Source organism: Tigriopus californicus, chromosome 11, assembly GCF_007210705.1.
Source record: "Tigriopus californicus strain San Diego chromosome 11, Tcal_SD_v2.1, whole genome shotgun sequence".
In the NCBI taxonomy this organism is placed as follows: domain Eukaryota; kingdom Metazoa; phylum Arthropoda; class Copepoda; order Harpacticoida; family Harpacticidae; genus Tigriopus; species Tigriopus californicus.
The window spans coordinates 4,216,402-4,226,306 of record NC_081450.1 but is presented as its reverse complement, the minus strand read 5'-3'; the positions used below and the strand labels follow the sequence as shown (position 1 = coordinate 4,226,306).

Below are 9,905 nucleotides of genomic sequence, written 5' to 3'. Positions count from 1 at the left end.
GACTTATCTTGCTCTTGGAACCATCAATGAGCAATTTTTGAAGTAGAGGATAGGTTTCATACAGAATATCCTTTATATTTGTAGTTTTAAAGGTTCGTATTTTTGGACATTTTTGGACACTTTTGTCCACTGTTGTCCACTTTTGTCCACCCTTATTTTTGGACACTTTTGGACACTTTTGGACACTTTTGTCCACTTTTGTCCACTTTTGTCCACCCTTATTTTTGGACACTTTTGGACACTTTTGGACAGGGGTGGACAAAAGTGTTCAAAAATGAAATGCCCACCCTGAGCATAAGAGGGCTGTAGGTTTGTAGAGAGTATTTTGAAATAGTCTTGAATTTAAATTGAGAGACAATCCTGACAATTTTTTGGTAAGTCTAGCAATACTTGTTGAACTCAAATTCAAGTATCACATATTTATGTCTCTGAAAATCTTGGACGAATTTAATGGCAATTGTCAATAATGACACCAATATACGTAGCTCTGTTTTTCTATGCTACAGCCAAGGACTACGTTACCATTGGACAAAGACGGTAGGGAGAGGGAAACTTGACCTGTATTCAAATGAACTAAATGTATTTTCTTTATCTCGAATTAGACTAAATTGACTCGCAGAGCGTTCAACAATTTTAAGCTCAATCGAATGTCTGTCATAATCATAATCAATGGCCTTTTGAAACTTAGAACTACGGAGACACAGACTTATTGATTTGGCACCACGTTGGCAAGATCTCACGAAAGTGTTGCTATGTCAGTTATTTTGTGCACTCAGTGCAATTATTTGAGAGAGAGATTTAATATTTCAAAAATATTACTTTTGACACAAACCTTCATTCAGTTTCAAAATTGGCGAACGGTTTCCTAGTTGACAAGAGCCCAGTGTGAAGGATTCGGTTCATCCGGAAACAAGTTAGGTTTCCCTCAACCTCTGTCCAGTGGTAAGGTCGGCCTTGCTCCAGCGTACGGATAAGACCTGAAGCCAGTCTTCAAAACGCTTACTTCGCATTCTGAGGAAGGTCCAAACCTTAACTCAGAGGTACGAGCGTTTAAAAACTCGCCTGTTTTCTTTAGCATGGAAATGGGGATTTAACAGGTTCTGTTGCAATCATTTTAGAATTCCTTTTGACGCAGTGAAACAAAAGAATCACTTTAGCTCCTCGTAGAACAACTTGCTATGGACGAGAAATACAGAATGAATAGGTTTGCTAGCTATGAAGGAGTGATGTGTATATTGTTTTCAACACCAATTGCTTCTGCAAGCAATTTATTTGATAATAATTCATAAAAGTCGTGGTGACATCCTCCACCACCCTTTGATCGGGAATTTCACTCAAAAACTAGTCCAAGTCTGAAATAGGGACTGCTTGTTTCATAATGAGACATCTCGCGGCAAAAAAGGAAAGACAGCGTTAGTAAACCCTCTGCTAACGTTCGTTCTTGTGTCATTGTAAAGAAGCATAATTAAAAACCCGAGACTGAATTTGACGTTGATGAGTTAAGAGTGATGTTTTCCAATTTTGTAAGCTCTATCTTGAACAAACTATCAAGCAAGAAATCCTGCCAATTTTGAATGAGTCATTCTGCAACATTGAAAATCCAAAAAGACTGGATTATTGGTAGCATCAATTAAATAATCCCAATAGTTTGTTACTAGAGTTGATTTATGATATCAATGATATCACAATAGTAGTGGGTGGCATGTTGGGAAACAATTAGCTAGCCTCAAAATGTAACTTATTATTCCCCCATCAAACTAAGGTCGTTTTTTTATTATTGATACGTTTGATGACTAATTACTTGGGAATTGGCTAGTGTCTTTTTAAAACCAACAATAGAAGTGATGTGATCAAATAATTATTTAAGTTGAATGTAGGGTACCATAAAACTTGGTGTGATAGGCTGTGACAACAATGCCATTAAAGTTGTTTATTGTTTGAACAACTCATGCATCAAGTTTGATGATAAAGAGTATGGGTTAAGATATTGGACTAGATTTCTTGGAAAAATTCAATTCAGTTTTCTGTATGGTGGCATTAACTTATAAGTAGACACTTATAAGTATTATTATTATTTGTAATTAAAACTCGCATCATTAGTGATTTGGAATATATTCAACTGTAAGATGTAAAATATTGAAATGAAATTTACTTCGAAAAAGGTAGTTAAAAGTCAGGCTCCATAGTTAAGAAATTGAAAAGTTTTGATTGACAGATACCATAAATTGCTCATTTCGTTTTTTCACCAAGAAATTTCAAAAGTAGATGTGACAATTGAGACTCTGTCCAACACTTTTTTATGATTATTTTTCAATTGAGTTAAAACAGTGTTAATACATTTTGTTTTACCCCTGTCACTAAATCTCAAATTGGCTGTTGCAAGTTTTACTTAAGCCATCATCCCATCCTCTTAAAATATGTACTGTGGCGGTAACCAATGACATATTGTTAGAATATTCTTATATGTAACCCCAATCTCCTTCATTAGATGGCGTTGATGAGTGAATGGTGAATGGATGAGTGGAGGGAGATTGAGGTACACTAGGTTTTGGCTAATTAGTTGACTGGGCAACCCAAACTGGGAAAAGATGAGTGATGAGTTTTCATAATACAATTGGTTATTTCTACATCGTGTTCGCTACAGTACCCTCTCAATGGCCTAAATTTCAGATGCCATGAACTAGTTACTCTTTTATTATCTTCTCGAAGACTTGTTAACAGGGAATTAGTAACCAAATTACAAATTACAAATAACGAAATTACCTTAATTCGTTTCTCTTTTCGAAAAAGGCAGTGTAACTCCATAACTATTTAAAATGGTGTAATTATAACGACCCCAAAACTAAGAAAAATACTCGTCACTCATTCCCTTTCCAGCTTCCAGATTGGCCTTTTAATTCTTGATTTCTCATGACGACTGAGGGAGCTGAAGGTTCGACAGAAATGGTCAGCTTTTGCTATTTCCATTCAACATATTATGAACAATAAAAGTCAGGTTTGAAAATTGTGGTTGCTCTTGACTACTTTGAGGGAGTTCTTGGTTTCAAATCTTGTAGCATTTGCAACTTTATTGTTTACATCTTCTCAATCAAAATTACTGGACGGAAGTCTTATTCAGTCCAATTTCAAGCAAAGTAAAATCTCTCTTTGGCTTGAGGATGATGCATCAGATTTCCAAAGCTTCCAGATTTCCACAACTCAAAGTCATAGGCTTCTATCAATGAAGCTTTACTGGCTTGACACTGCCAAATACTGTTTTTCCATCATGACTTGTGCGACATTGTTTCAACCCTTCAGAAATCATTACCCCATCCAGGGTCCGAATTTTGACTCCTCAAAATATTTTTGATGCAATACATTTTAAACAATTATGCCAAGATTAAATGCCAATGCTCAGTATGGAAAATTCAATAGTCTTCCAATTTTTTTTATTAAAGAGGCTTGCTGGGGTACTGTTTTGGGAGAGCATCCGCTTTTCAATTTGCGATTCCTGGTTCGATCCCAGCTTTGCCAAGTCCAAGCATCTTTGCAGTATTTAGTTTACAGCATGAGTTGCTGCTTTAACAACTTCCATGGGTGAACATGCGGTCATTCCCGAGCGAGGTATGAGGTTATAAGTAATGTTGGGTTGTGACGAAGGAATGGGAATACCCCTCAATGGGGACACCCAAAATCAGATGACAGGCTGAGCGAGAGAGCTGCCATCTGACTTCGTAATAAACAAAACAAACTGTCTTCAAGGCTTTAAACAAGGCTTTAGAAGTGTTTGAAGCCAAAAACACAATCTCTTTAGGGAAGTATGGTATTCATGGGGCAAAACCCATAAAATGTTGGTCATCTTAATTTTAGGAATAGTACCGAGTAACGGCATTACATTTTTTTTGAGTAATGGTTGTGTAATGAATTACTATTTTTGACCAAACTAGTTGTCACTGCAATTTGTCCCTTTTCTTGAGAAACAACTAACTTGCATGGTAACTAATTTTGCAAATGTCATGGCTGGAGGTGCGATACATTTTGCCCCTTGGCCATTCATTTCCTTTGAATGGCCAAGTTCAAAGCATGAACCTTTACAAAGAGAGTGGTTTTCATATTTTGCACTTTCATTTGCAAATATCTTGCTGAATAAGCTTAGCCAAGATTAGCATAAATATGATGCTAAATTAACAACCATTGATGTAGTTCAAGTTCATTAGCGAGTTCAGATCAGGATTGCAACAAAGAATTGTAACACAGAAGGCATAGCTAAATATCCTAAGCAAAAAGGTACATAACAAATGACTCCTTGAAGTAATAAAGTGCAAAAATTATACCAAGATGCATTATCAATATTTCTTGGCGCAAAAATTTAACCGAAAATGTCCAATTTAGGATTATTTGAAACCAAAGCTGTAATTTTCAGGGAAATTTGGTCAAAAAACATTTGAACGTTTAAAATTGCCAATGAATTGAAATGATAAGATATTTGAACCAAAAATTTAAAAAAAGTCTACTCACCACTCTTATTTTACTATCTCACATAACCTCAGATCATTCAAGAGAAATGTAATAATTACTTTTGTTTGTATCGGTCTTCACATGATTTCAAAAGTTTCAAATGAATCAGAAACAGTCATGATTACTCCTTACTAACGCTATGTTTCCTTTTTTGGCCGCTAGAGTTTGTTCAACTCTTACCTCGCAGCCCCTAAAGTGGACTTCATTGTTCGAACTAGCCTGGGTTTTCGAGGGCTAGACGGTGCTCTCAAAAACGCACATTAAGTCTAAATCCTGGGTTGGGACAAAGCTCGTGGATGCTTTTGAAGATGTACAGCATCAGATTCCTTTCGTACCTTATCTGAATACTCTACAATCCCAACCTCAAAATTCAAATGAGACTTAGCAAGAAAGTATCATTGAGGGCCAATTATGCAACGGTTCCTTAGTTCTTTTATGATATTCTTAAACTACCAGGAAGATATTTTGCAAATTGACATTTATTCCCTCAATCGGTGCCTTTAAAAAAAAATCGGCGAATAATGCAATAGTTTGTTGCAATGCATTCCATTGCTGTGACTTCAAGTGATCATGTTCGTTCTTATACATTCCAGCTTGGACCGTACATCATTCCCAAAAACACGCACGTTCTATACATCATTCAAAATCTAACTCACAATTCAAGCTTTTTCCCCGACCCCTATCACTTCAACCCCGAGCGTTTTCTCTCCGATGATGGGACCAAATTCATCCGTGATGAGCGGGTGGCCACGTTTGGCCTCGGTAAAGCCTTGTTTCCTTGTTCCCAGGATATTCTAGAATTCAATTTGAAATGTCTGTCCAACAGGAAAGAGGAAATGTCCGGGAGAAAATATGGCACGAATGGAGTTGTATCTTTTCTTTGTGACGCTTATGAAGAACTTTGAATTCACGAGCGTCGTCCATCCCAAGGATATGAACCTCGTAGGTGATCTGGGCCTAGTTATGGAGCCCAAACCGTGCTCAACATCTATTAAAATCATCAAACAATAATTGATCTTACAAAGTCGCATTTATTTCAACTCATGCCCAAGGGAAAGGTGCCCGTTCTCGAAGAAGTTTCTGGCCCGTTTTGGCCCATTCCGGTGCGGTGATCCACAACTCTTGGGCCGTTTCAAGGCAAGCCAGAATGGCGGCTCCTTTCCACGTGGTCATGGCTGAGCAAAGGTCCTTGGCATTCACGATGATGTCCACAGGGTCAGTGCGATATTGCATGGGGATCTGGGAAAGAGGCATCTTGAGTTGGAAGTCATTGGCGGTGATGCAATTAGCAATTAAGAATGAGCACACATGAGCAAGTATTAGAATTTTCGACGTTTTTAGGCATATTTGATAGTGTCATTTGATAGTCATTTGATAGTGTCATCAAAGTTTTTAGGATTTTTGGCGTATTTCTTCTTCTAAACAAGGAGGAACTGAAGATTTCTTGAAGTATTTGAAACTTGCACAGAATGACGCGAATGCGAAAAAATGGAAAATCTATTTAAAACACAGAACAAAAAGCGGCAAAGGGACCCCAAACAACTATCTTCTAAAGGAATTTTCCTTTCGGACTTTCTTTAAAGACAAACAATAATTTTCCAGATCCTTCAATCCAAAGCCACTAAGAGGCACGGGTTGGGATTTTTTTCCCACGGGTTTCTTTAGGCCGGCCAATTTTGAGACTAAAAATGCCAGTTCATTGTGAATGATCGAACGCATTGTCACCTTTATGAACCAACGGTTATCTTTTCAACCATTTCTAAAGATATTTTACCTCGTGCTCTCGTTTTACCCCATACTACGACTTTTGCAAATGTTATATAAATATATGTCGTTTCCAAAATCTGGCCCTACCTGAAGCGCCAGTTTACCCCGAAGATAGGAGTCTAAACCCTTGAGTTTGGACCCGCCTCCAACCAGAAGAATGCAGCCATACATCTTGCGTTTCATGTCTTCGCTCTCGCATCCTTCAATGCTCCTCAAAATGGCTTGATCCAAGGAGAGTACAGATTCCCCATTGGATGCTGAGCCTTGAGATTTGGATCCACCGGATCGTCCATTTTGACCGGATTCGACCACGTCAGCCACAATTTCCAGGTCATCTTCCATCCCAGGAGGATCCGTCGAATCTGCCACGTCCGCGGGTCCAGCCTGAAATCAAATCAGCAATTACTAATCCATTAACATTGATAGAACAGAAACGACCATTGTTTTTGCTAACCTAGACGGATGCTCAGACATTTGACCAACACGTTCTTAAAACGTGAATTTCATCTCTTACTTGGTTTGGTTAAATAAATTGTGCTAGGGCGAGTCCGTACTCGACTTAGAATGGACTCAGTCTAATACTAGAATTTGAAATTGTTGAATTTCTTCCAAATTAACTGGAAAAGAAACCAGCCGTCGAGGACCTTTCCTGCGTTCTCTAAGCCAAATTTTGGGCTCAAATCTATCCAAATTAATGCATTTGACTGGATATGTTTTTGACTGAATGAAATGCATTTTTTGGGGGCGAGACAAATGTTTTAGTTGATACGATACATTCTCTGCCTTTGTATCTCTAAAAATCCGTGCCCTGGGAAAGGACTCGATTCCGGCAGTAAAGTCTCATTGTTAAAAAAAAATCAAAGGACTCTCGCTAGCCCAACTTTTACCGGACTTGTCTCAACGCTATTTCCAAAGGCTAGTTGGTTCATTTATTAACGCATAGTGGTTAAAAATGAATAAAGTTTACCACTGATGTCGGATTGTGTGTCACAGAATAAAACTACCTAGGCCAAAAAGTCTTTGAGCATACAATTACCAAAATATGATTAGAAAGATCAGTAATGACTATGGTATTGATAATTCATCTACATCTAGTAGTTGTTTTTATGGAATGATGCTGACTTGAAACAATTGCAAGCCATATTTGATCCGTGGAAATTTACCTTCTCTCAATTGTGACCGGAAACTAACTTTCCTGCCCTGCATGAACAGAGAGCCTTGAAATAACGTTAATATATAAAGGAACATTGCTCGGTTTCTTTCGCCTTGATGAGAGTCAAAATTATACCCATGAAAACTGGTGTTCATAAATCAACAATTTCACGACTACGTTATCCACCTTTGAATGAAACCATGACCGTAGAAAAGAGTCGCCTAATTACGTACCTTCGTGTACTTCCGACTTGTTTCGTTCAAATATATATGATCATGGGGATCTTCCGGATCCCCCGGATCCTTTCCCATCATCTGGACTCTTTTCGAACCGGTGACTTCAAAGAGTTCCGGATTGAACAACGCCAATGAGGCAATAATCGGTTCGTCCGCCATCGACACTTTGTATTGGTTAACCGGTTTATCTGCAATCAGCCAAAGGCTAACAATTATCCCATGACAGAATCTGCGTGTGACCAAGACATTCATACCTAGAGCTCTGACGTTGAATGGCCATTCCGTGATTCCACACTGATCCAAGTCCAAGTGTGTCACATCTTCTTTGAGCTTTTGGAGCAATTCTGCGTCCAAGAGATTTAAGTCTGGCTTGCACGCTTTGTACGGAAAGCCAATGCTTCGCAAAAAGAAATACAGAATCTGAGTGATATCCCCGCTTCCATAATTGATTTGTACCCTCGAATCTGGCTGCGATATCCCATCTTCCACACATGACACCGATGTTTTCTGATCTCCAATATCGACCACGCAAGCAAAGCCTGGAAAATCACTCATTGTTGATTTCTAAGACAAATCATCTGAAGTAGGTCTGTCATGCCTTGGCTTACAAACATTGTTTCAAACTGATGTAGGACCGTATTCAATGGATAAAAAAATTATTAATAATTAACTACCTTTGTTTGGATCGTCAAGTTGACGAATGATACAATGACAATCTTGTCATCTGAAGATATACGAAAACTTTAAAGGATGAGTCAAGTAAAAACACTTTTCTTGTTTCGACGTTTCGGAAAACAATCTTTAAGCGACTGTTTCTATCTTGAATTCAAAATAAACTGCAAATGTCTGTTTTACGAGCTCAAAGGGCAATGGTGCCTTGTACCAAAGTCCATATTTGTCCTCTCTTAGTTTTCGTCTTCATCGATGATTGGTCTTGATTGGACGGGTCTTCGAAAATCTATTTTCATAAACGATTAGCAGGTTCCTCACAGGTATATGTTCTAAAAATAAATATTTTTTTTTTTATGTTGCCCATTGACAATTGAATAAAGAGGAAAACTAAGACGATTAAAGGATACCACATCCCTGGGTGAGCTCGTAAACTAAATCGGACGTTTGTGGTTTGCTTTAAAACCACTTGAGAAACAAGAAATGATCACCCAAAGGTCACAATTTCTTCACAAAGCTTGAAAATGAAAGGTATAACAGAGTTTTACAAAATTGTAAATCTCAAAACCTTGCTGTCTCATCCGCGCACTATCCAACTTAAAGAGTTCAAGTGGTTATGATCATTATTCGTTGGGCGCCATGAAAACCAAGAAATGTTCCTCGTACCCAAACCCGCTCCAAAAGTGGCGGCTACATGATCTTGGATCACGAAGCATCCGCCGAATCCGAGCTCAAGAAGCATCAATGACAAATAATGCTTGATCAGGGATCTCTGGTACAAGGCCGGAATCACGAGCACGGCTCGATAGGCCGCCAAATCGGACAACGGAATATGGAGACGATACTTGATCACATGAGACCAAATGGCCTTAAGATCCATCAGGATGGCGCTTTGGGACCCGCCTGGAAAGAGCGTTGACAATGATACATGGCCAAAGATCACCCCTTACCAAAGAAGCACCTTACCAATGCCGGAATGGCGATTGACATCGCCACTCTTGAACGGAAAGTGAATGTTGTACTCCCGGGAGTGATTGGGTATTTGCAAGACTTCATCCCCCACAATGACATCTTGTTGAGACATCAATCTGGAGAGGAGAACAAAGATACTAATGGATGGATCAACGTCCGAAACATATCACAACTCACGTTTTGATGGCATCGGGCGAGTCCGGGAGAACTTCGGGTTTGACCCGATCGTTGATCTCGCGCAAATGCTTCAACGGGACGGAGTATCGCTTGACGCCCGTACTTTGAAGCGTGCGCTCGAGTGCGTGAGCCAAACGGATGCGGCTGTCGGCCAAACTTTGGAACTGATCTCCGTCTAAATTGGCCAAAGGCGGGAGAGAGGATTCTCGGACAGAAGACCCCCCGGAAGGCGTGCCTTGAACATCGCGTTTGGTACCTTTCCGTCGACGAGCCAAACAGTGGAGCATCACCTAAGGATCAGCCAGTAGAAATAAGGTTAAGGGAAAAGCTAATAATATGACACACGGGATGGATTCACATATAGTATATGTATGTCGATTTGACATTTGAGATTTTATTTAAATTTTAAGTCAAGAGAGCGGAATCGTGTTACT

The 9,905-nt window shown here is 39.1% G+C and overlaps 2 protein-coding genes across 3 annotated transcripts in view; one reads left to right on the top strand and one right to left on the bottom strand.

Annotated features, from left to right (window-relative positions):
- LOC131890433 (cytochrome P450 2B4-like) overlaps positions 1-5,669 on the top strand; it is a 13,885-nt gene extending 8,216 nt beyond the window's left edge. Inside the window, exons 4-5 of one of the 2 annotated variants that reach the window (XM_059239772.1) lie at positions 5,091-5,259; positions 5,324-5,669. In XM_059239772.1, coding sequence (XP_059095755.1) covers positions 5,091-5,259; positions 5,324-5,508 — 354 coding nt within the window. In that variant the 3' untranslated portion in view covers positions 5,509-5,669. The remainder of the gene's footprint in view (positions 1-5,090; positions 5,260-5,323) is intronic. The other variant, XM_059239771.1, reaches the window with a different exon arrangement.
- Positions 5,509-9,905, bottom strand: part of LOC131890432 (actin-related protein 8-like) — a 5,561-nt gene continuing 1,164 nt past the window's right edge. Inside the window, exons 2-8 of the mRNA XM_059239770.1 lie at positions 9,472-9,761; positions 9,289-9,410; positions 8,989-9,225; positions 7,908-8,192; positions 7,651-7,841; positions 6,352-6,648; positions 5,509-5,736 (exon numbers count right to left, since the gene is read on the bottom strand). Coding sequence (XP_059095753.1) covers positions 5,539-5,736; positions 6,352-6,648; positions 7,651-7,841; positions 7,908-8,192; positions 8,989-9,225; positions 9,289-9,410; positions 9,472-9,761 — 1,620 coding nt within the window. The 3' untranslated portion in view covers positions 5,509-5,538. The remainder of the gene's footprint in view (positions 5,737-6,351; positions 6,649-7,650; positions 7,842-7,907; positions 8,193-8,988; positions 9,226-9,288; positions 9,411-9,471; positions 9,762-9,905) is intronic.